General features: G+C 39.7%; 1 protein-coding gene across 1 annotated transcript; it reads right to left on the reverse strand.

Annotated features, from left to right (window-relative positions):
* On the reverse strand, positions 1–26,516 carry THRB (thyroid hormone receptor beta; the record flags this gene model as incomplete). Its single annotated transcript, XM_084281897.1, has 7 exons — positions 1–242; positions 1,721–1,979; positions 6,228–6,374; positions 9,454–9,659; positions 12,116–12,263; positions 16,517–16,617; positions 26,189–26,516. 7 exons carry the CDS (start codon positions 26,514–26,516, stop codon positions 1–3), a joined length of 1,431 nt encoding a protein of 476 aa, XP_084138023.1.
* Positions 26,517–27,194: the final 678 nt, after the last annotated feature.

Raw genomic sequence — 27,194 nt, forward strand, 5'->3', positions numbered from 1 at the left:
CTAATCCTCAAACACCTCCAGGAACAACGGAGGGAAGAGTTCTGTGGGGCACTCCACCTTCATGTGCAGGAAGCGGCTGGCATGGCAGGCTCCAATCATTCGCAGATCTGTCACTTTCATCAGCAGTTTTGGCCAAAAGTGTGCAACATGGTGTTTTCTGTAATTAATGTAGTGTTCAAATGCCAGGAGGAAACCCTCTTGACACTTTTCTATCCTCTCGACACAAACAAGGCCTGGGCGATCTGCAGATACAAAGAAACAGAATTATCATTAAAACTCGTTTGCTTTAAGGAATTCTTGATCACAAATTAGGCAAAATAGGAAGATTCTCCCATAAGAAAAGAAAAGATGGAGGCCAAGGACATCTGCTCTGACACAACAACTTCTTTGACCCTGGGCATCTCATTTACATGTGCCCCAGTACTATCCTTGATAGAACAAGGAGATAATCCTTCCTTTCTTCATCCTTTGCCTATTTAGCCCATCTTCTTGTAAATAGCTGTTTGGGAAGTGTTTCCTTGCAGAGACTGGAGCAGCATATCCTTGATCTAAGACAAGGCTTCTATATATATCTTACTGTAAAACAACTAATAACCAAAATATTTCCTTGTCAGATGTCTGAATTACAGTTCTTTCCCATCTGTTTCACTACAGCCTGCAAGGCTTTGATCAATCTTCGATCCACAAGTGAGCTGCAAAGGAAACTGTTATGGAGCACCGCAGAACAATAAATGCCAAAAGTTTGGCAGAATGTTTGAATCAGCTCCCATGTGAGTGCTGGAAAAGTTCCTTTCACAGGTCACCTTTCAGGAGACAGTTCTAGGCAAGCAGGTCTTCTGAACTGCCTTCTGAAACTCCGTTTGTGTATCACTGTGTAGGGAACTAAAAAGAAATCAAAATGTTTTGATTGGGAATGTCAAGTGCTGTGTTGTGATGAATGTGGAAACCCTTCTGTTTTGAAGACAAAGTTAATTCTCGTTAATCGCTGTCTGTGTACTATTACTCAGTGTCCAGTCTTCAAAGTGGTCTTAAAACAAAGCCTTGCCAAATCTGCCACTGCCCAAGAATGGAATTTCCTCTTTGGGCTGGCACAGTCAGGGGAAGCATATTTAAAAACATATTTGATCTGAGAAGGAAAGAAACTCTTTGGAAATCATACGAAACGGTCTATGCTGCTTGTGTATCACGTCACCAAGAGACCAGCTAAAACAGTCCCAGTGCAAGGAATCAACACAGCTCTCAAATGCCAGTTAGCAAGCGGGGGTGCTGTTAAGTAGGAAAAAACAAAGGTCAAACTAAGCGTGTGAGACTGTTGGAAATGCATATTAACTGTACTTCTCACCTAGTGCATGACAGTACTTAGGGGGACAGAGAACTTACTGTAAGGACAAGTGTTGCTAAATTAGCAGTTTTCTAGTCAAGGCAAACTGGCTCAGAACCAGATCTTTCTGATGATCACTCCTGCTTCCCCGTTAAGTCACTAAACCAAGCTAGATGTGTCACCAAAGCCACTTCCATGCCTGTCTCTCTGAATACCCTTTTTTCCTCGTGCTCACGAAACTGATTTTAAAATGCATCAATATTTTGAGAAAGAATTTTACCTATATTACTCCGATCAGCACTACAAGATCTAACATGCCCCATTTCTTTAAAGAGAGACCTGTGACAAAGACTAAAGAGTTTCAGAATGATTGGGGCCCCCATATATTTCTGTTCTCACCTGACGACATGAGCAGAACAGCCTGAAGAAGGGCAACCTCGGTGTCATCCAGGTTAAATGAAGAAAGAGACATGCCCAGGTCAAAAATGGCATCAGACACTACGCCAAGACCCCCGTTTTTCAGCTGGCCCCTCGTCACCGCCATCTCCCCATTTAGCGTTAAAGTCTCACTCTCGGGGTCATAGCGAACTGCTGCTCGGAGGGACATTATCTCCATACAGCAGCCTTTCAGAAGGATGATCTGGTCTTCACATGGCAGCTGCAGAAATCATAAATGGTAAACAAAAATATGTGTTTTTCAAACCAAACTGATTTACAACTACAGCAAATTCTTGACCATGAATCCACATTTAACATCCCAGGGCACTACCATGCATACAGCAGTCTCCCTACAAACGTGCTGCTGACCAGCTAGTTCAAGAACACCTCTTAAAACTCCAAGACTCTCATTCCTGCTTTCAGAAACTCCTGGCAGGTTAACACCCTCACGTACCCTTAGGAAATCTAGTGATAACACAGTGATAGGGAAGTGGACCTTGGCAAGATACTCACAGCAAACCAGATCGGTGCAGATACTCAGGTAAAGTGACCCAACTTTCAGAAGTGCTCCTTTCTATGAGACCTCTTAGTTTGTAAGAACATTATAAAATTAAGTCCAAAGAACCTTAAGAAGGTTTATTCTGAGAGGCTCCTCTCTGCCACTCCTGAGCTCCCCCAGCTGATAACTTGGCCTAACAGAATGACCTATAATTGGGGCTGGTAAAGGCCCAGTCAAACTCACTGCCAGCCATGCTGATTTCTCACCTGACCAGAGTGGAAGATGTTTGGGAGGGTCCAGAAGAGTGGGCTGCTTTGTAAATAAACAGAATGAAATATATATATTTTTAAATCTAAAAGAGGTATCTCAGTCAGTAAGGCATGTGCTATGAATTCTCTGTCCATTTCAAACAACGCAAGTTATCAAGCTATATTTATCCTAGTAAGGCTGACCTCCCTAGGCTCCCCATATTATTGCTGGACAGACAAAAAAATCTATGGCATGGGTCCAGCTTTTATGCTGGTGCATAAGCTGTGATCTTCAGGGCATGTGGCAAGACTTGTCTCTTCCGTATCTTAAAAAACAGTAAGGTGTCCAAACTGGCAGAGGTAGGTTCTGTTTTTATAAAGTATTACCAGGTTGTTGACACATTAGGAGATTGCGTTCTGTGAAGCATGTCTTCATGTTTACATAGGTAGTCCAATAATAGCAAAAATAGTAAAAAACAAAACAAAAACAAGGCTATTTTGAGATTGTCACTAAATGAACAGCAAAGAGTCACACGTGAAAAAGTGACTTGTATCTACTTGGATTGAAAGAAGGCAAACATTCTTTCGTTTCTGATTCATATCAAGTTATATTTACCTGAATTTCAATTCAAGATGAAAAAAAAACACTCAACAAAACAAACCACAAAACACTGTAAGTTTATGGGGCAACTGTGCACTCACAAAGCAATTGCATTTATTTGGTGTAAAACCATGGAGAGTGGATGCCAGACAGTTATCTAACACAAGAGGAAAGCAGCTGCTTGTTAGAGAAGAGTTTAAAGCACAAAGCCAGCCACAGTCAGAAAAGTCGTTGAATCATGCAGCTATTTTTCCAGCAATGGCAACTTCAGGTGTAAAGTGCTTGATATATAAGAAAAATGACTCATCCTGTTCAGGGCAATCACTTTATCTGAGGATCACACTCAGCTCAGCGGTAGTGTGTGGAAGGCTGCACAGACACAGGGGCAGTCTTGTTACCCAACGACACCACCGCTGCTTGGCTGCTGAGACCAAAGTAGGGAAAAGAAAAGAGTAAGAAATGAAAAAAAGAAAAAAAAAAAGAAAAAATAAAAAAGTGAGCAACCATGAGAGATACAAGAAAAGGTAACTGCAGAGAAAAACAGACATGAGAGAAAGGAAGGGAGATGAATCAAAGAGAAATGAAGAAAAAAACCTAAGGAGGAGAATGAAGAATGGGGGAAGAAAACCAGACGGACACTAGTAGGGAAGATATTACTTGACACTTCAGCTGTTTTAGTAGTGAGCCATTAAACCAAAGAGAACTTCTCTTCCTACATGAACCTTCTTAAAAATTCTTTGTTGTAGAGGTGATCTGACTTTGCCCATCCATCATTTCTTTCCTAATTCTGAAGGCTACACTAGACACCTGTTTGGCTGACACTCTGCCTCAGGTCTTATTACCAATAGCAGCATTTACCAAAGACAGGAGGCCTGAACTTCAGTTGTGCTCCCAACTATGCTAGTTTTAATACTACCCATCACTGAGCACTGCAACGAGAGCACCCTCCAGGAGCGGGGTAAACAAAAGTGACCAATGTCTGATACACGTTGTCCTTTCCTTTTCTCACTGTAGGGAGAAAATGCAAAAGGCAGGACCCCAGCAGGACACCCTGGCAGCCATCACTCACACGTAATGCAGTGTGTGGAGCTGAGCTGAGCTGAGCTGAGCTGAGCTGAGCTACCTAGTAAGGTTGTGTATGCAGACTTAATCAACGTGGAATCACTGATGCCCATGACACCTGAACTCACATCAAACTGATTAAGTTCTGCTTAGTCAGTCTCCTTTACAGAGATATACAGCACTCTCAGCCTATGCCCGTGTGGAAATTAAGAATGGAGATAATGCTTGAATGCTGTGTATGTCCTAAGAGAGAAAGGAGATTTTTTTTTCTCATAAACCAGTCCATAGCCCATACTGCATTCCTCCTAATAAAAAGATATGGATTAAAAAACATGAATGTATGAAATAAAGTCAACAAGACAGTGCCCCTTCAAAAAGGAGCAAACACTTGTCATTTTCTTTATGCTATAGCAGCAACTATTTGACAGCTCAGGACAGCTGTCCTATCCCCTTGTTTTTCACCATGAGTTGCCCCTCACTCTGCTGTCAAACCTCGCTGTATATGGGTGTATGGGTGTCAGGTTTACAGAGTGGCTCAGCTGTAAGCAAAGCCTGTCCTAGCCGAACTGTGTAACCTACAGAGTTCATGCCCAGCTACTCCTTGACTCCTTCAGCCATGCTTCCTGCTCAGCTCTGACACAAGTGGGCCCACGGTAGCCAGGAGGGGTAGGAGATGTCAGATGGGCACTGCAGTCTGTGTGTGACGGCCAAAGCTTCCTAAATTAAAAAGACTACCTTGTTACGTCACTGCGACTTCTAACCAACAAACACTAAATCAGAGGAGACAGTTCCCCTCAGACACTGAATGCTGCAGGGGCCTGCTGATCTACGGATACGTTCCTTGTTTTTTCAAACCTTAATGCTGGGCCACTATTTCATGCTCTGTTGGCTGATGGAGCTAATGCTAAGATTAGCCAGGGAGAGCTATTTACACTATGCCAACCATTGATATTTAGTTCTTCTTACTCTGTAGGTGCCAGAGGAGGTAAAGACCATTAGCTGACATAAATAGCTCTCCTTGATTGACCTTAAAGAAAAGCTGCCAGCCACGGAAGAGTAAAATGCTATGGCTGCCTTAACTGATGTTTCTTTCCTGACTGTTCACTTATTAGAGGGAAAAGCTGTTCCCATGTTAGGGAGCCCAATGAACTCCTTCAGCATGGTCATTCTCCAGCAGAGTCAAGTGTTTTTCTGTGGTGTGGGAGAGCAGGCAGGCATCCTTCCGTGGCTGGACTGGGGATATTTCCATGTTAAAACTTTCACGGTTGTGGATCCTAAGGGATTAGCAACACTTAAAATTATTACACCTATTACAACTGAAATATTCTTTTAGTTACACTCAGGCTGCAGTTACGATAACATTTTTTAATCTAGGAAAAAATATCATCAGCCATTACATCTGGTCCTTCATTAAAAATGATACCTCAGTGTAAATGAGATCAGCCTAGGGCCTCTGTATTCCTAATGTGCAGCCAAGTCTATTTGAGTCTATTTAGAGTATATTTTACATGTGACTATCTACCTGGAATGACACCCCATTACTTTAACTGATTCTCATATGCACACTCTCCTCATTTAGGAAAAACATGCCTAGGGAATACAATGAGGCAAGTGCCATTCCTGGATAGGGGTGCGTTCCTGCATTTGAAGAACTTGTTACTGTGTAGATCCAACTCCACAATACTAAACCTGCCAAGGAACTGGAAAGCACAGAGGGAATTGTGTGTGAAAATATCTGATTAAACGTATCAAATATACCTCTGGACAGCTTCCTTTGGCTCATTTGCTTTGTACAAGGCTACCTCTAAAGACATTCAGGTCTCTAATGAACCATGACAACTTCCAGATGAACAAAATCAGGATTTCAGTAATCACAGGAGAAAGAAAATTCGTAAAAATCCAGATGATTCTAATCCCATCTATTTTGATTTTTTTTTTTTTTTAATTATAAGTGTTATGATTTTTAAGTAAAGTCCTACCTGTTACAGTTCAGTGCCAGTATTCTGAATACAGTATAACCACAGCTATGTAAATGAGGGATGCAAGGATTTTTCTTACCTCACAAAACATAGGCAACTTTTTGGCAAAATCCACCACTCTTGTAATCGCTGGTGTGATAATTTTTGTAAACTGGCTGAAGGCTTCTAAATCCACTTTCCCACCTTCTGGGGCATTAACTATTGGTGCTTGACCAATGTCTTCTGGCTAAGGATATCAAGAAAGATATTTAAAGGAACAATCTATCTTCGAGCAAGCATTTGATACTCTAAAAAGTCCTGCTTGGCAACAAAGATAAGTTAAAATAAAAAATAATACTATTTTTTAACTCCACTTTTTAAGTTATGACCATTATGCCACAAAGTGTGAATTTGTTTGTAAAGCATTTGTGAAAGATAAGACTGCACATGGAAATGGGGGACTGGCAAGCCACTCCCCATGCTGTGTGGGCAGCTGCATTTTTGTGCACATGCAGTTTCTTCCCTGTGCTTCTATCTGAACATTTTGTGGGTGCAGTTTATGCATTTTTTGTTTTAAAATATAGGCATGATCTTGTTTCTTAAGTGATTAGTTTCTCACAAGTTGCTCTAAAAGCAAAGGGAACAGAGGTGACTTGTTACACCCCTGGAAGATGCTCAGAGCTTTGCAGTACTGGGCTATTTCACCTACTCTAAGTTCTGAAATCATTCCCAGAACAGATTGCCCAATATCACAGAGCTCCAGGCTATTGTCAAGGCCTGTTTCCAAAATCAGGCTAAAACAACTGATGACTAAGAACAGGCTAATGTAAAGCTAGTCTGGATAAGCTAACTAGAATTTGAACTCATCTGGGTAAAATTCTGGTTGAAAATCACCTCCTGCATGACTTCAGACCAAGACTTCTCCAAGCAAGAAAAAAAAAAATCTATTATGAAGATTTCAATAGGAACACATAATAAAATAGGTTTGACCAGAATCCACGATGAATGTTTTTCATTCTGACTGCATTTCAACACATTCTTCCGATTCTACGACAGTTTGTCAATGTTACTGTGTATTTTTAAAACAGACAAAGCTGTTCCTCTGTTTGCTAAGTGCAGCTCTGCAGTTGTAAAAGACCTGCCAAACACTATGCAGAGGTCCCATTTTGTTCATGTTAGAGAGTTCAAAATGGGACAAGACCCAGAGAACAACGCCTTTAAGACTGATGGAGTTCATGGTGCTGAAACTGCTGCCTGTAACAAAAACTTGTGCGCGATAGTTTTTTTTTTTTAAAGTAACACATCATAAAAGATCCTTTCCCATCTCTGTCATCGGTCTGAATCCAAATCTAACTTCTTTCAAGAAAAAACTCAGCAGTGCACTAATAAAACAAGAACCAATTGTAAAAGAACAATGAAGAGGACTGGGCTCAATTATCTATGGGCTTCTCCTGCTAAAAAGCTCAAATAATCCCAGTTTTAGGCTCTCCCCTTCCCTGCATCTTGAGAAACTAAACCACATTGTCTGCGTGCTCATGATAAACAATATTCTTCACTTCCAAGCAAGAAGACCCAAAGCTGAAGCCACGCATAACATTGTTAGTGAGAAGAAAAGAGAATACAGCATTGCCTTGGGAAAGCCAGAAGAATTCAAGTGGCTAGCTAAAACAAACACACTCCAGAAGGGCATGCTGCTGGAGAGCCCTTGCCACCTAACTCACCTCAACAGGAAAGAGGTCCAGACCTCCAGGGAGCTCCTGCTGTTGAAGGACCAGCCTCATCTGCCAAAGGGCTGACCCATAGCTCCTGGAGTGTGCAGTCAGCTCCTCCTGCTCTCCAACAGCTTCTGGCAGGGAGCTTTCAAAGCCCTCTGCCTGGAGTTGTCAGGCCACCCTGGACTTTCCCTTCTGTGCTCACAGTAAGGTGTCGGTGAGCTGCTCTCTACACTCACCTTGAAACTCTAGGGCTTCAGCATGAGTGAAAAAATACACGGAGGGCCTGGAGCGAGGGCTGCACCAAGAGCAGTTTGGTCTGGCCTAGAGCCAGCTGTGGAGGTCACCGCTGGTTTTTGCACTGTCCATTTCAGCTGCCACCCCTGCCTCTGCTCCACCTTGCCCCTCTCCCAACAGCCCTGTCCTTACATCACTTCACACCCTGCCTCATCCCTGTACCCCAACCTCAGTCTCCCCAGTTTTATCCTAGAGCAAGTGATACCAACAGAGCAGTACTCCTGTCCAAATAACCATGCACCACTGCAGCTGATGTTATAGTTTCAGCTTCTTGGCCTGCTAAAACCCATGCAGCAAACCTTGCTATGCAGGAAAACTGGAAATTTCTCTGTTGCTTCTTGCCAGTGACCACTGGCTGTGTTTTTCCTGACACTACTATGAACGTGTGCCCTTTCATATAGAAATCTGGGCACTGCCACTGGAGTTAACAAAACATTACAGGGATCAGCTGCTTTGGTTATCAAGTTTCTTCTTGCAATTTAACAATGGGTAAAGATTCCCATTGTGGATTAGACAGCAGGAGCCTAGGCTTGCGAAAAATGAACATACTCTATCTGATTTGGTATACCCAGGCTGTTAAAGACACCTGTGTATTCCTGACATGCAGTCTATAATCTTTCTTTTGTGCTGCCTAAGCATTCTGTATTCTGCATGGATTTTCTTTAAAAATTGATTTAGAAAAATAAATTCTTTTCTAAGACTGAGCATCACCATTTATTTTCTGTTCCTTAGGTATAGGCTGAAAACTTCAGTCCTCTTGTAGTTTGCAAACCCAATATGATAGTGTAGGTATCATCCTACTTTCATTGAAATTTATTTTTCTTCATCAAATTTACTTTAATTAATGTGTTCACTTTGGAACAAGGAAACCAGAAGTACAATTTATTAATTAAAAATATCAGTTTCTATTTAAAACTTGCCATTTTTTCTTCAACACTTTAAATATGTTGCATGCTAGTCCCTAATAAAGACAACTGTTCCTAGATGTAATACATAAATCAGATATGTTGTACATTATAGACTGATACCGCTGTTAATCAGGAGTGAAACAATTTTTCTACTTTTTCTTATCATAGCACATTAGAAATATCCAGCTGGGTAAGCCTGAACTGAGTAATAAGCTATTTATCTTTTGAAGTACGTGGTCTGATCAAAGATTGAACCTCAGCCAAGAATAAGTAAGCACTGACTACAAAAATAAACAATTTTTCATTTAAGCCAATACAGATACACCAGTGGCTGCAACGCTGGGAAGGAACTTTAGAAGAAACAAAGGAACCTGACTCCAAGAGCAACGTAAAAGGCTGAAGTCCCTACCAGAAATTTCCTTTTTTGCTTCCAGTGGCTTCCTTGTGCATTGGTGGCCACGTGTGCTTCAGTGACAATTTTGATCAGCTCCCACTCCTCATCTGTTGGCTCTGGTTTGTGCCCAATTGTTTTCTGCAGCTCTTCCCGACGTCTCTTCTCTCGATTCTCTTCTATCAGCTTCCTCTTTGCCAACCGCTTGCTGTCATCCAACACCACTAGCAGGGATAAAAGCATACAAAAATGGCAGGGAGCTCTTACGGTTGCCTGAACTTTGGTCTTTCCTGTACCTGATATCCTTACTGGTTACAAACATCTTAACTGATCATAGAACCACAGAATGGTTTGTGCCAAGCAGACCAGGCTGCCCAAAGCCCCATCCAGCCTGGCCTTGAACATTTCCAGGGATGGGGCATCCACAGCTTCTCTGGGCAGCCTGTGCCAGGGCCTCATCACCGTCACAGTAAAGAATTTCTTCCAGATATCTAACCTAAATTTCTTTCAGTTTAAAGCCATTATCCCTTGTCCTAACACTACATGCCTCTGTAAAAAGTCACTTTCTGTCTTTTTTATAAGCTCCCTTTAAGTACTGAAAGGCTGCTCTAAGGTTTCGCTGGAGCCTTCCCTTCTCCAGGCTGAACAACCCCAGCTCTCTCGGCCTTCTCTCAGGATATGGCTGGCCTTCCGGACTGCAAGCATGCACTGCCAGCTCATGTCCAATTTTCCATCCAGCATTACCCCCAAGTCCTTCTCTGCAAAGCTCAATTCATTCATCCCCCAATATGTCCTCAAGTCTGGGATTGCCCTGACCCAGGTGCAGGACCTTGCATTTGGCCTTGTTGAACCTCATGCAGTTCACGTGGGCCCACTTCTCAAACCTGTCCAGGTCTTATGGATGGCTTCCTTCCCTTCTGTCCTACCAACTATACCTCTCAGCTTGGCATCATCTGCAGATGATAACAAACTGAGTGCTTAATCAGTAAAGAAGTACTTCAGTATGACCCACACATGACATAGTTCTCTTATTTCTCTCTCCAAACTTCATTTTTGCAGAAGCCTGGAAAATGAATGACTTATCCTTCTAATAATATTACATGTATGTATACTGTAATGTCTTTAGTGGCTTATTCCACCAATAAACTGGTATGTAAAAGCTTTCTGAGGACTGAGACAAAACACTCCTGTAACTGACTTTGTGTAGTCCACGTTGGGAAAGATGCATTTTTATTTTCTTTAAAGTAGTACTAGCAAAATCAATACTCTATTGTTCATAATGTGTTCTTGTAAGTCAGTATAATGTAATGGATTTAAGAGAGTACATAGATGAGTGGTCTTACTCATAGGAGGATCAACTACCTGTTGCATGATATGATCAAAAACAACCTGCCTTTGATTCTTTCCCCAAGCCTTACAAATGGAGTCATTTTGTGGCTCCCTAGATCCCCTCTAGTCCCAGCTATGCCAGGTGCACAAGACACAGGGCTGTACATCTCTGACCATCACAGAAGGCTTCTTCCCAATTCCCATACAAAAACGAACAGGCCATTGAAAAGGCTGCCCTGTTTAAAAGAAGGAGGACCGTTCCGATCCACAACTGGTGGCATGCAAGTAGGAGTAACACAAGCCCTGTTTAAACAGTGCTGTTCACACATTTTAATTCTAAGGTGGGAGAAACCTTTCTTGAGTTTGAGATAGCCAGCTTGTCTGCCACTCTCAATGACAGCTCCTTTGACACATCTGTATGTGTTCTCCACAGAGACAGCTTTATGGTATTGACACTTTCTAGTCAGAAACAAACTCAGACAAACTTCTTTTTCTGTACAGCTGCTAAATGGTTGATGCTTGTCATTGTCTGATGTGTCAGACTGGGCTGGATTTGAACTGATGATCCAGAGTTACTTGGTTATTCAGCTCCCTCTCCTAGAGTTCCACCTGGTTAAAATTGTGACATTTATTCTGTTCCTTTCTATACAGAAAACATTGTTATATATTACTTTACCAATGAAAAATACTATGTTGGAATATTCTTATGTTGTTTACTGGGTCTGTTTTCCTTCTTTCATTTTTTTTTTTTTTTTTCCAGAGGATTATGCTGGCAACAACCATTAACATTAATGCACAGGGGGATTTATGTGAGTTCCTCCCATTTGCACTAATTGAAGTTATTGGTGTAAATCCCTGTGCAATGTCAGGAAAAGAAGACCCCTAAGGGTTAATCTTACAGCCATATGTTCTAGTTCTTTAGAATGAGAGTCGAATTCTTTGCAGATAACTTCTTCAGAGCTAAAAATAAAACAAACAACTGCAGGATGACTCATACAATGACATTCAATTTCACATCCTCCAGAATTTTCTAAACAAGATGTTTTTTTCAAGCAAAGTGTCCATCCAGATGCATTTCTCCCTCCTCTCCTCCTAAGAGTTAACATTCCTACTGCTACTCCGCCTGGTAAGGCCAGGAGAAGGTGCAGTCTGGTAAAGCGTAAACAAAAAACCATAGCCTTTAAAAGTGGTTTGATGCACTAAGCATATTTCCCTAGAACAAATTATTAAAAACAAAAAATGCTGGCAGTTCTACTTTACTTTAACAATCTTCAGCAATCAACATACTTTAAGCAAATAAATACATAAAAAAAAAAAGAGAAAAAGAAGAAAAAGAGAAAAATATACTTACAATCTGTTGCCATGCCAACAAAGATACATTTTTTGAAGCGACATTCCTGGCACTGATTTCTTGTTACTTTGTCTATCACACATTTTCCTTCATATTTACAGGAATAGGTTGGATGGAGGTTTTTCTGAATGGTTCTTCTAAAAAATCCCTAAGTGCAATAAATAAATACATTGGAAAGCATTAGTACTGTGTAATTTTTTCAAATTGAGAGTCACCTTGGTTTGGTAGAAATGCACCTAAGGATGCAGGATAAAACACTCCATTAAACTCTCAAAGAGGAGAACAAAACAGATTTATAGTTTGTGGTATTCATTTTCTGAGTTTCATGGGGTACTTCCAGCCTAAAAATTAAAACATATAGCCATCTGAGATAAATAAAGATATAAGGACAACTGTCCTGACAAACAAATAACCATTACACGTCTTCTTCCAGTCCTGTGTTTCATACTCTTTTTTTTTTTTTTTTTTTTTTTTTTTTTGTATTTGAACATGGGAGTTTATTTTGAGCCACCTTCTAAATTATACAATCAATTCAAAGGATATTAGGAGACATATACATACTTTTAATTACAGGACAGCTTCTGCAAATAGTAAGAAGGCTGGTGTGTAAGTAATGCTACTAAAGGGTTAAGAATCAACAGCTTTGCTTCCATCTTTCCATCAAAGCCAAATAACCAATCAACCAACCAAATCAGGGCAAGACTAAGAATTTTGCAGTCAAGCCCAATTCTCCCAGTCTTTGAGTTTGGTTCTAAATAATGGATCCATAATTTTCAAACTATCTGCATTTCTGAGAAAAGGAATTAATTCGTATTTACCACAAATCTCTGTATTCAAAACAAGCATCACCAATCAAGAGCTCTACCCCTCTCCATATATATTGTATCTACCTATCTATAAAGTCAATTGCAGTACAGATATGAGGTCAGATCTCAGCTCACGCAAACTAATGTACCTCCACTAGGGTCACTGATTCGTACATACCACAGACTCTGGCCTTAGGTAGAGAAATCAGATACAACTTCTCTCTGAACAATATAGACCTAATTTCAATAAGAGTTTTCTCAATGGCTTCAGCAAGAGCTAAAGTTCTCATGACCATGGTAATACGGACAAGATAAGTTGCAAAGGCAAAAATTTAAATTCTACATTAATTTCAATTGTCAGCATTGTTTGAAACTGTCTACATTCAGCAATGCAAACTGGGACCACCCTGACATACAGAACATGCTGAGACCCTGGTCCTGTTTGACTGGAGCCACTCTAAATGGCTTTGGCTTCACTGAAAACAGTGGCAACATCCAAGTGAGCAGGGATTTTATCTAATGAATAGTCTCTTCACTTCACTAGGCAAAAGGTCTGTTTTTAATCATGTTAGGTAACACCAGGTAAAATCTTACAGCTGTGTGTAGTATCTATCCCTTAATAAAGATGTTGAATTAAGACACAGAGAAAAAAGTATTTCAGTTTGTGCTTCTGTCTCCTGCAAAGACAGTGAAGAACTCTGTCCTTACTAGAATTTTATCTTACAACATCTGGCTTGAGCTAAGGGTGCAACTTTTTCCTCCTTCATAACAAAAAATCTAAAATCGTAATTAAACTGACTTAATAAAGTATGTGTGTAAATCTTTGCAGGACTGGGACCTGCTGGGTTGAACCAAAATCCAGGAAGTCAAAGGCAAGATGTTCTCACGTGGAGTTTGGATGAGGTCTCAAATTCTCATTTACCCAACTGGATTTGGATTTTACTCTCAACCCTGTGACAAATTCCTAGAGACGGAACCTGCCCCTCTCCTCCCTGCAGATGTCTCTGGACACACTGAGTAACCTCTAGTTAGAGCAAGAAATAGAAAAATCTCTGATGAATCTCAGGAAATGGCACTGAACTTCTGTTTTCCAAACCTTGCACGGGACTTAATGTAGCTCTAGCTTTATAATTTTAACTTTTCACCAGCTGTGTGAGGACCAGCACATTTCATTCTCCCATTTCTTTGTATTCCTCATATATATATATATATATATATATATATATATATATATATATATATATATATATAGTAAAAGAAAACTCTTTGATCATCTCTAGAAAATATGTGATAAGGAAGTTGCTCTCAATATTTATCTAAATATTTCCTCACAGATCACCCATTTCTCTGCCTTGGTGTTCAGACTCATTTTCAGGCTTACATGTAATCTTGCTAGTGTTTACACAAACGTATGCCACTTTCATTTCCTGTACTCGGTTCATGTATGCACATGCATAAATAGGTGTACGCTGTTACGATCATGCACACAGCCACATTTGATTCATCTGACAGATGATTCAGACTCCCTTACGTCATTGGAAATTTCACACATACACACAGTGAAGTACAGAAAAGGGAATTTCTAAGCTATAAAGAGAACAAGTAGATTTCAAATCTTTAAAACAAATCTGTGTAACAATAAAATATATATATTTTTTAACAATAAAAGAAAGCACATTTTATTGTAAGGAAACGTCTCTTTTCCTAAATTCTTTTACTATGCACCTATACAGAAATAGGTGCAGTGGGTACAGCTTGGAGAAATAATTCAGGGACATCTGAATTTGTTTTATTTATATTTCAAGACCTTACAATTTACTCTTCAGAAACCATGTGTGAAGATCCTATGCTCACAAAAGTACTCAACAAAGCAAATTTGTGTCTGTCAGCCCTAATTAAATTTGTTACAAAATGAAAGTAATTTTGAGTAGAAGTGACTAGTAAATGTCAAATTTATTGAGAATTAATTATATATACCTTTGCTGATAAATCATACAACTCGAAATGTATATGCAGACCTTCCAAAGCATGAGTTGAAATTGTTCACACAAAATAGCTGTCAAGCCATCTTGTACAGTGAATACATTTGCAAGAAGAACAACAAAACAAAACAGTCTGGAAGCTAACTATAAGGAGGAGAAACAAATTAATTACTTGTTGCAAATGGTTACCTTGGTTCTTTGTGCACATAAGCATTATTTTAAATTGCACATCAGATAGAAGAATTATTTATGAAAACCTAAGTAGATTTGGTATGCTATATGTTTACAATAGCTGGTAGACATACAAAGAAACACTTCAGTTAGAGTACCAAAAACTTCAGTAGGAAATTTGGTGAGAAATATAGCTGTTCAACTGGGGGCAAAAGCTATTTCATAAAGCCACACTACTACTTACTTGTCATTGTATCTGAATTAAGTCATATTCATATATTTTATGAATTGTTATCATCTGGTATATGGGATGCAAATGGGTGAAAATCACTTGTTTGGTTCCACAATTTTTCTCATATATAAATATTTTTTCATACATACATGTATGTATGCGTATAAAACCATTATGACTATTACCACAAACCTGTTACACATAGGATATTTAGATCCTTGTGCATCTCATAAATGTATTTTAGGACAATGCTGTACAATAGAAGGAACTATTTCAGTACTGTTACTGTGATATGGAGCTCTAAAACCAATCCAAACCCAGAATTTCAAATCTAAATATTCCAGACTTCAGGAATGAACAGAATATTACTTTTGTGGCTTAGTCCCATGACACTAACGCATGACATGTGTGGTCCCATTTGTTTAGAAGAACTTTTTTTTTTTCCCCACAGGAAAGAATAGTTTTCTTACAGCATCTCAAGCTACTCAGGCAAATTTATGGCAGTGAAATCATGTAAAATGTGCCTGACTGACTGTGTTACTTCTTTTCTTTTTCTTAATTTACTTGCCCAAAGCAATCCTTTTTTTTTTTTCATTTTTTATGTAGCTTTAGAGATGCAATTTAGGACTGAAAGCACATTTCAATATTGTTAAGTTAAAGAAGCAAAAAAAATTTTACGTCTGTTTTAACTGGGTGTCAATGCTTCCTGAAGTGATGGATGTTACTGCTGTATGAGCATGTGGAAGGCACTCTTGTTTTTATTTCTTTTAAGTGATGATGGGAGGCACTGGAACACTGTTAATCACTACAGATTCATCATGGCCATAGGCAGAATCTCAGCTATTGCATAAACAGCTTCACTGAAGTTCCTGGGAGGATGCTGATGTACGTTGGCTGAGAACATGGCCAAAGAAGCATTAAAAAAAAAAAGGAAATGAAAAAGCTAACAGTTAAACAACAACAAAAAAATTTAAATTCATTGTCTTCTTTGCAGAACCAAACACTGCAAAAATCAACTATATTCCTTATGCATATGAAGATCAGCAGCAGAGCCAGATATGGCTTATCATCAGTACTGGATGTTCTTATTCGCTTCTAATCTTTGGCTTTTTTTTTTTTTTTTTTTTTGACAGCACAGTTCAGGAAGTCTGTATAAATGGAGGAGCTGGAGAGCTATTTCTGATTCCCACCTTCCCACTGTGCCATTTACCTTGCAACCTTCACAAGTGATGCAGCGATAATGATATCCGGTGGCTTTGTCCCCACATACTACACATAGCTCATCCTTGTCTAAGTAACTGGGTATATACCCTGTAAAGAAAAAGAGGACGTGGCATGTAAACTCTATATAAAATGATATGATACATTCGATATAAAAATATCATAGTACCTTTCACTGCAGATCTTGTCTACTAGCCCCATACTTCTCAACTCACTGCATTTCCTGAATAAAAAACTCATGCTAACAATATCACAGAAGTATTTAAATATATTTTTGCAGTGTTTTCCATCTTACACAGTGTTTCAGCATCTACTGGTCAAGAGGGACAAGTCAGAGCATGATTGCTCTCTCCTGAATGAAATATTACCTCAGAAAAATAAATATATCTATTTTTACCTCAAAGGCTTTGATGTGAAAAAATAAATAACAGCAAGACATAAATTATATTACTCTCTTCTGTTTCACAAAACCTTGATATGCTTGTGTACTGAAGATGAGGTTCCAGGTTGCAGAGTGACTCAGGGGGCCTGCTAGTAAGAATATTTACTGACAGTACCTTTGTTTCAAAACAGCTCTGCAGGTGTGGCTCCAAAAGTACCAGCAACAGATCACAAAAGCTGTATCGATCATAACTTACCTGGGTGTGTTCCACAGTTGCATTTAATAGAGCTTGAATTTAGGGCAAAATACGTGGGCATCCAAATATGTGTGTGTGTATGTGCATGTGTGAGAATATTTTCTCTTCTGAAGTGGTTCGCCAGACACCCGATGAGTGAAATCAAATACTACTACTATGAAAAACATTGGCAATGCTCAGTTCTTTTCCCACACCATTTGTTTTGACAATACAAACATATTCTCAATTTAAGCAAAACAACAACAAAAAAACTGTTTTGATGGTAACCAAAGTAATTCTAAACCAAAGAGGACTTTGAAATGGAGTAAAATATAAACCTTTCAAAGTAAGTGTTGCCATAATTCATAATTAAAGGAGTTACAGTATACAAGTTTTCTCTCTGAAAAACCTCTCTGTACAGATGTAACACAAAGACTTCAGATTCATTCTGAGGAGAGAGAGTGGTGCAGCTATTCATGTAACCCTGTAAAATTACTGAAGTACAGTGAATAGTTCACAGAATGACCGAGTGGCTGGGGCTGGAAGGCACCTCTGGAGATCACTTAGTCCAACCTCCATGCTCTAGTATGGACATCATGGCTCAGGGCTGCGTCCTGTTGGGTTTTGACTGTTCCCAAGGATGGAGACTCCACAGCCTCTCTGGGCAACCTGTGCCAGTGTCTGACCACCATCACAGTAAAATAAAAGGTTATTTTATACTCTTAGATGGAATTCTAACAATTTCTAATTGTGAAACAATTTCTAATTGTGCCCTTTGCCTCTTGTCCCATCAGTAGGCATCACTGAGAAGAGTGGCTCTGTCTTCATCACTCACCCCCACCAGGTGTTTTTACACATGGAGAAGTTCCCTGAGAACCTTCCCTGCCCCAGACTGAACAGTTTGCCTCTCTCTCAGCCTCTCCTATGTCAGATGTTCCAGTCCCTTTAGTGTCTCTGCAGTCCTTCACTGGACTTGCTCCAGTGTGTCCATGTCTGTCCAGTTCTCCAGCCTGTCCCGGTCCCTCTGAAGGGCAGCACACCCATCTGGTGTATCTGCCATCCTCCCAGTTTTGCATCATCTGCAAATTTGCTGAGGGCAATTTATGAGTGCAATTTATGAGAGAGTCCTTTGGATGGAGCTGGCTGTAACATCATCCCTTCCCTTGCTAACGCACCTGCAGCACAACACGTTAAACCTGACTCTGAGCTTGCTGCCTTGGTAGAGCTTGGTAGGCCACAGGTGCATGGAGAGCAACCAGCACCAGGACTCATGGCACCAGAGGGCTGTTGGGGGATTTTGTGAGGGGATGGCCATCATCCTCCTGTGACCAATGTGCCAGAGGGTCAGATCAGTAACAGGCAGCTTGAATGAAAGTGTAATTCTGAGTAATTACGAGAATTGAACATTACAGAGAGACAAATACACCTCTTAGGTAATGCTGGGAAGCAGCACCACTCTGAAGCCATGCCCACCTGTCTGCACCTTAGATTAATGAATAGTCCTACTGTAATCTGAAAGAGGACTGGTGGTGTGAGCAGAGATCTTACTGATGTATCATATCGGTTTTCAGTATGGCAAAGCATCAGATTTGCATTTAAGTTATATTTCCCCTTTATGGACTTGGATAAAGGCTGGTGGGCTCGGAGCTGGTGCTGTGACCTTGAGGGAAGACAGACAGCAGGGTTTCCATTCTAATTTACATCCCTGGCTCCTAACGGACATTATGCTGGTGGAGGATTAGCAGAGGCTATTATCCCCCGCCTGCCCCCCTTCTGCTCACACAACACATACATTACGTGGAGCTGACACAGGAGGAAGAAGCATCAGTGAAGGGAAACAGCATTTTCTGCTAAATTTCTTGTAACTATTAATGGCTCCTTGATATTGCTATTTATGAGAGGTAGACTTAGTTGAAGCATAGGCTATGCCCTCTAAAATTCAGTATCACTGGCTTGCTTCCTCAAGAAATACTTCTGAATTAAATGCCTTGATATTTCATTAAGTATATAATCTGGTTAGCACTGCTCATGTAATGGCAGCTTTGTTCTACTGGAGCAGCAGGAGACACCGTGTTTGAACTGCTTCCTTAAATATATACAGCAGCCTGCACATGTGATCACTGGTGGCCATCTCCTTGGAGTTTCATGACTTTATCCTACTTGGGAAGCAGTTCTCAATCTGGCAGAAAAGAAATGTACAGGCAGTCCTAGTCAGAAATGAAAAACAGAATCCCTATATGTAAGCACATTCATTTTCTTTTCTTTCCTTTCCTTTTTTTTTTTTTTTTAATTTGCATTAAAAATCTGAGAGTGATAGCCACACTTTTGTTTATTTTTAATACTCTTCCCAACAGCTCATTGGGTCAGAAGCTGCAGGAAAGCAGGAAAATTGGACCTTTGGCAGTGTTTTAAAAATATACATGATTCAGACAAACAGACCATGCCAAGAGGAAGAAAGGGGTCTACATTCAGTTCCTGCAAATTGTAACATCCACTGTAAATAATTTCTAGTAGCTGCAAATATCCAGTCCAACCTCTGTTTAAATTCAATGCAGTTTCATTTGCCCAGAATTGCAGAGAAGCAACTCCAGTACATTTCTGTTGCTACTCACAGTTAGAAACAGGATCAGCAAGAATGAAATTCAACAGTATTTTTCTAAACTGGGTGCCAGCAAAGAGGCTACAAACAGTGCAAGGCTGATACCTTGCGAGGTCATGGACAGCAGCAGAGGTGTGTGTTGGTGTTGGATGGTTTGAGGAAGAAGCAGAGCAACAGATTTCTCCCACTCCTTGCAGCACTGAGGGAAAACAGGAGGGGTAGACTGATTGTCTCTCATGTCAGCGAGCACTTCAGCTTCTCGTGTGTTCAGTAAGCCTGGACCAAACATAAAAACTATGATGAAGAAGAAAATGCTGTATGCTAACCCAGGTGATCTCCAAGTACAGAAGAGTGTCTGATGACAAATCTTATGAGAGCGGTAGGTAGATTCCTATTTCTGGCGTTTATATTTCATCCTGTATTTCCTGGTCAGAGACTATGAAGTGCATAGCTAAATGGAGTCATTGAAAAGCAACACCCACCTCACTGAACTGTGCAGTAACAGCCAGTTCTGTTCCCTTGTCTTTCAGGCCTGTGTCTAGCATCCTCATGGACTATCATGTACATCCAGTATGACCCCCACAATTACTATTTCTGTATCATGTACGACTTGGCATCGTCATTCCAACACTTACTTTGCTATGAATGGAGAACATCAATTCTTCTATGAATGGAGAACACCAATAAATGACCTCGACCTGCCACACCTGGTGTTTCCCTGCAGCCTCCGGTAACTCTTTGCTCCAGACTCCCACCTGCCAGCCTGCCTAATCTTACCGGCTTGGCAAGGCTAAGTACTCGGCAGGACCACTGCCCCTATCCCAGAGGAGTGGGTTGTATAATCCACTATAACCAATCTTGGTGGTGATCTATGGTATCATTTAAATTGCAACACTCCTTGTAGTGGCACAGCAAGAAACAAGTCCCTTCTGTAGGAAAATGAACCCGCAGCTGTAAGGACAGACTGGGATCTGCTAGGCTATGCAGTCATGCAGCCGGTGTCGTTAATGCTGTATGTCCACATTCTCAAATCACCATTTGTGGGAACGACACCTCAACGCACACCCTGCACGGTAGGGCAGATTGGCAGGACACGAAGAGACAGTCTGTGGCTATTTCTGCCCCCCTGCAACAAGGCAAAGAAAAACTATTTAAATGAAAACAACCCCTGAAAAATGAAACCTTTTTTTTTTTTCCTTTGTACCCTGGCACACATTATAGAAAGCACATTTTGAGAAAAGCAAAACACAAGTTTTAGTTTTGTTAAAGCATCGTTGCATGGACTTTACAGCTGAAGGTGCCTGTACCATTGGCTCAGGGAGTAAACCACCCCTTCAAAAATTCTAGGGCCCAGACTGTGCTTGACTGCCCAACTGGGTATGTGAGACCAACAAACAAATTGTGTCTATATACCAGATGTTCCTTATCTGATTGTTCCTGATCCACCATAGGCTTATTCCCTGCAAGCAAGGAAAGACATTTTTTCTACTGCACAAGAACACTTGTGGTTTAAGACCATTATTCAGTATTTTGATTTCCATTGCACAATGGCACAGTCGTGTATTGAATTTACTCTCTGAAATCTTTTCCCATCTGGTATGGCTTGCATGACTAGAGACCACTCACTAAAATGACGAGTTCAGACACATTCATAGGCTAGTATTCACCTACTAGACACTGCAGTACCAAAATGAAAAAGAAGAAATTAATTACTACCTTGAGAATCCCGAACTGTGTTAGAACTGAAAAGAAAATTCCTACTGCTGTTCTACCGATTTCATAGTCATGCTGTAACTCCTGGCAAAGCATAAGAAAATTACAAGAACCATCCAGATATTGTCCTTGGTACACTTGTATAGAAGAAGTTTAAAGGATGTTTATTGGACAAAACACAGAGCTGAGTCAGAAAAAGCATAAAGCATACTCCATTCTTGTCTGTTTGTACAATTATCGATATTGATCGGAAAGGTGGTGCTGATACACTGATCCCTGTTTCCCACTTTCTTTAATTCACTCCCACTGAGAAAAATTGCTTACTTCTCTTTCAAGCTTGGAAACACAGAGAATGTTAAACAGATTCACACTTCTTGGTAGCTAGCTGGCTCGCTTGTCCACAATTTTGATTTTTGCTGACATTCTTTCAGTTATGGAATTACTAAAATTTGGAAAGAGATTCTGTAAAGCTAGAAATTGGAACATTTTTTATAGTCTCTTTTCTCTTTTCTAAACTTTGGGTTGAGTCAGAAACCTCACCAACAGTAGCGCATTTTGCACAGATGTGCTTGAAAATATTCTAGCCCAAACTGTGCTATCACATAAACTGCTGTGCTCAGTACCATACTTGCATCCATTACCAGTTACAGGTACAGAATGCACTACTGTAGATAATACTCAAGAGTCAGACCTCAATTTTTTTTCTTCCAAAATTTTAAAATATTTTTAGAGACTATACTTTAGTATCCCAAGTAACTTATTTATTTAGAAATCTCAATGAATATTGGTTTTACTGCTGGCATAAAAACAAAGTATGACTTAGTTTACTCTTCCATCCTTCATTTGGTTGTGCAAGGGTTACACTAAAGGAGCTGAAAACACTTTTTCCACTGATATTTTTATTTAAAAAAAAAAAAAAAAAAAATTGATATAATTCCAAATGCATAATGATTCAATGAAAGAGATGCCAATTTTCTGATCACAGCTACCACTTTAGATGCGTGGTCAAGAGCAAAACTAACCATTTCTAAACTCTAATTGTTAACGTACTTGGAGCTGCTCTCCTGCAGGAGCCAAAGATAAAAAATACTCAATCTTTTTGTAACTTCATTATATGCGCACATAATCCCTGCACTGCTAGGAAGACATTTTGACACAACCTCCAAGTTGTATTTTCTTGGCTATTCAAAAAGTACCCTTCACACTGCTAAAAAAGTACCCTTATGTTTTCACACTGCTAAGAACTCCGTTTGGACTGATTCAGTAGCACACTCCAGCAGTTTTACAGTTTGTGTTCTTAGCTGCATGCAAACTGCTTGAGAAAATATAAAGGGATATACTGATGACAATTACAGTTACAGTAATAACTTTCATAGCCACTATCACTCAGCATACAGAGGCTCTTAAAAAGATGGCATTGACCTCAACCTTACATCTGGGTAAGATGGGAACAAACAGGGATGAGTAGCTTGGTAGCTTGCATTGCTACAGCACAACTCAAGAATTTTAGCCTGCAAATCTGTATGTTTTGGGTCAGTTCTAGTTATTTCTGGTCTGCCTCCACAGCACCTGAAGTTAAAGCTTAATTTCATAGACAGCACTGAGCATCTTCCGTTAATGTTGTTAATTTCTGTTAATTTTGTCTGTGAAATCCAGCCCTCAGACCAGCTTTAACTTTGCAGACCTACTTTTGTGTTGTCCAAATGGACAAAATACTGCACACATCCCAAATGTGGGGATACGGAGCTTTATGGAGATAATTCTTTTGTACTTTCCTGACTGCACTACCTCTATCCTGTCACAGGGTACTCCTCCTTACTGTATGGGTGGTGTGAGTTGATGCACGGATGTTTTTGTCTAGACTCTCAGCCTCTGTGCAAAGTTTACAGGGCATGGGCTCGCCAAAACAAGTGCCGTTCATCCATCATGCAGGGCTGTGAGTGGCACTGTGAGAGGGATAAAATATTCCAGTGTAAACTCACTGGGACAGAAGCCGGTATGGTACCTCGTTCTCACAAACATCAGCCCAGTTTTGTTTCTTTAAAAACAAAGTACATCTTGTCGGCTGTTTTCTGGGGTAGGATAAGGTCCAAAAGCAGCTCCTGAACAGAAAGGCAAGCTCCTGTACAAATGTTGTGCTGCTATCTTTTAGCAGCGTACAGTACAGCACAGAAGACCTGGGCAACAAAGCTATAACCACACCTCCATCTCCAGATTTTCCAGAGCACAACTTTTTTTCCCTTAAAATTCGAGACTTTCATTTGAATTTGTGACAGATAATCAGGAAATTATAGTTTCTAATGTACTGTAATAGGTGGAGCAGCTTAACTGTTTTCTTTTAATTTAGGCTAACTAGCTCTACTTTCAAAGTACTTACTTTCTCCCTTCAGTGACACATTGTTGGAGTCTTTCGTTCTTGTTTTTTGAATTTACTTCCCGAATTCTTTTAAAGTGACATTAAGACAGAGAAGTAACTAAACTCCCCTATATCCATGTACCCTTTTCAACATAAAATGCCGATGTTTTTTTCTTCCCAGATGGAAGAGACCTTAACCTTTTAAAACCTAGCAAAAGTTTTGATAAAAAAAAAGCTTCCATGTGCTGCTGCTTTCAAGTACAACCTGATTTGAACAGACAGAATATTTTTGAGCTTACTAGGAATTTCAGGGGACTAACAGAAACACCAACTGCAACAATGAAGACTCCTCATGGACACCTGCTTAGGGACTTAATTTTGCTTTAATGGGCTATTACCAAGGCTTCTCTAACAAACTCCCTCTTCTCCCCTCAAAATCAATTCTGGATCAATACAGGCACACATGCCCTGTGTGGAGCCTTCTGTTCTTAGGACAGGATTAAAAGATTCGTTAGTTTTACGATAGCTTGGTTAAAAGATGGAAATTAAAAAACAAAAAAGAGATGGAGAAGACGCACATGTCCCACACGGTTAGATCTGGTCTGCTTAACAAACTCAGCATTTGCAAAGGTTCGACAGAAGGGATGCAACTTTGGATTGATTAGCACAGCAGCACAGCTCTGAGGAGTCCCAAAGAACGCTGCTCTGTCTCCACAAATGATCAATTAAAAGCCTGCCGGAGAGACAGCTTCCATCCAAATTCACTGCCATTGTTTGTGAAACCAAGGTAGTAGCAAACACGGACAGACAAGTGGTTAAGTCAGTTCTTTTAACCAAACAAGTAAAAAACTTTAAACAGAGCATAAATTGTATCAGCGTATAAACTGTACTGAAAAAAATCATTTAAAACTCTGACATAGGTATATCAGTTACTATTTAAGATCCTTTAACATTCTGAAAAACATATTCCTTCACTGACTTTGCAATAGCAAGTCTCTATTAAGTTGATACCATGTAATATTTTTTTTTTACCAAAAACAAGACATGAAAAAAGTGTAGACTTATAAATTCTTCAGCTAAAACACAATAGTAAATGGCATTAAAAAGCCTTCAAAATGTTGCACAGCACAAAGACATTCCTTATTTTCAACTACATTTACTCTACAGTTTAATCATGTTCTTACAGATTGCTAGCACAGTTTTTTTTTTTTAATATCTCCTTAATTATGAAATGCAATGCTGTTCAAAGAATAAAATTAAGACATTTTTCCATCAAACGTATAGATTTATTGCACCAAGCGCTAACGAATATTGCCTGCACAAAGTAATATATTTTAGATTTCCATGTTGTTAGTAATATTAAACAGTCTACTTTTGACTACAGTGCTACTTTAAAAATAGTAAATGGTGTTTATCTAGCTAGTTCCATCAGATTCATTGGTATTTTGGATAACTGCGTAGAGAAAATCTGGTCTTAATAGAAAAAGGATATTATGTTGATACAACAGACTGTGTATGTTTATTCTTTAATTATGTGATTTTAAAGAAACATGAGAATGTATACTCTGTATGCATCAGTTTGCTCGTCTGACTTCAGAACAAGTAACACTGAAAAGATTTTCAAGCATTTGTAGGCATTTTGGGCTCTTTTTGAGAAGTAATATCTGCTTTGTTTACTTGAGAGAAGAAAGAAGAAATTCTAAAAACAAGCAAGGATTCAATCCAAAGGGAGCTGATATTGCACTCTGATTCTCTCCCACAAACATATTGATTATAGCAACTTTTTGGATTCAGAATAGTCTGTTGCACAGAAAGAAGCTTGAATTTTCAGTCTTTTCTGCTTTGGGTAATCAGTAACTGCATGGTTTTCATTTAAAAGAGAGTTACTCTATTAAATGCAATCATTTTTCCCATACGTATTTACAGATGTATTTTCAAAATATTTTGCCTGAGTTGCTGAGTAAACAGAGTTCACATATACTGGCAATGAGGACTCACACAAATTGTTTGCAGGAAACTAGAAAACACAGCTTTAAGATGAAGAATATGTAACGACGGCATTTCAGAAGAGAAACTTTCTTATCTAGCTCACCGATGAATAGTAAATGAACTTAATAGCCACAAAAAGCAGAAAGCAAGCAACAGATATGAAAATGTCTTTTATAGATTAAGAAAAAGTGCCTGGAAATCCTCATTGCTCACAGAAAACCTTACGATCACCTAGCAACCTATGTTACTGCTGCTTTCAATTTTGAACAGGCAGCCTTCACATTCAAAGATGTATCTGAGCCAACTGATGCAACTGTAAGTTTAAAGCAAAACAAAAACAAAAACAGAGATTTTTTTTTTTTTGTTATTTAAATAAATTGCCCCTACCTTTCTTCTGAGAGTACGATGGCGACTGCACTTGAGAAAAAGTAGGTTTTTCTTCGGTGAAATATTCAGGTTGGTTGTACTGATTCAGGGCCATGTCCATGTCAGAGTACTCGCTTTTAAACACGTTTCCAGGGTAACTACAGGTATAAGGCTGATTCACCGCCCAGGCCTGTTCCATATATATGTTGTTACTGTGCAGGACCTGAGCATCACAACTGCTGTAACCCTGATTATCTTCGATATATGTGCAATAATCAGTGGACTGCATGTAGCAATTGCTACCAGCAGCTGGGTGCACTTCATATATTTCTTGCATACAGTAGTTCATTTTGTTACCCTATCTCAGCTTCTACTTTTCGCACACACACACACACACACAGGCATGCATACACATGGAATGGGAAAGGAGCACTGAATATACAACACCAACAAAGTCGACTGCAAAACAGCCCGTTTTACTTTGGAGCGGCACCTGATGTGCTAAAATCCTATTTATACTGGGATGGCTTGTGAACTCCCCTGCCAGTCAAACATATTGGGAAGCAGATTTATGACAGTCAAAGGTCTTAATCTGTGACTGTAAGTTAATTCCAAGGGAAGATGGCAGACAGGTAGCAATGAGCACCAGACAAAGAAGCGACGTCCCAACAAGCCTCCTGTTCCACTGTTTGTCTGCAATAATCATTTTATAAACCGTTTCCAGCCTTTCCCAATATGATTAGAAAATGATTACTAAGGCAAGGACACAGTTATGTCACTGTAGTTGTCAACTTAAGTGTGAAGCATTATAAAGACTGCTTAAGAACTCCCAGAGGGCATACGCTGAAAATCCTAAAATCAATAATCCTGTTTTTCAGCATTAAACCACAGAAAATCCAATAGCGCTGCATTGATGACCCAAACAGTAGTCTAGTTTTACGAAATTTAGCAACTTAATCTGTCATCAGCCTTATTGATTTTGGTTTATAGAATTACATGCATGAATCTCCCCAGCCTTCCCCACACG

This window comes from Netta rufina (assembly GCF_964035555.1).
Source record: "Netta rufina genome assembly, chromosome: 2".
NCBI classification, from domain to species: Eukaryota; Metazoa; Chordata; class Aves; order Anseriformes; family Anatidae; genus Netta; species Netta rufina.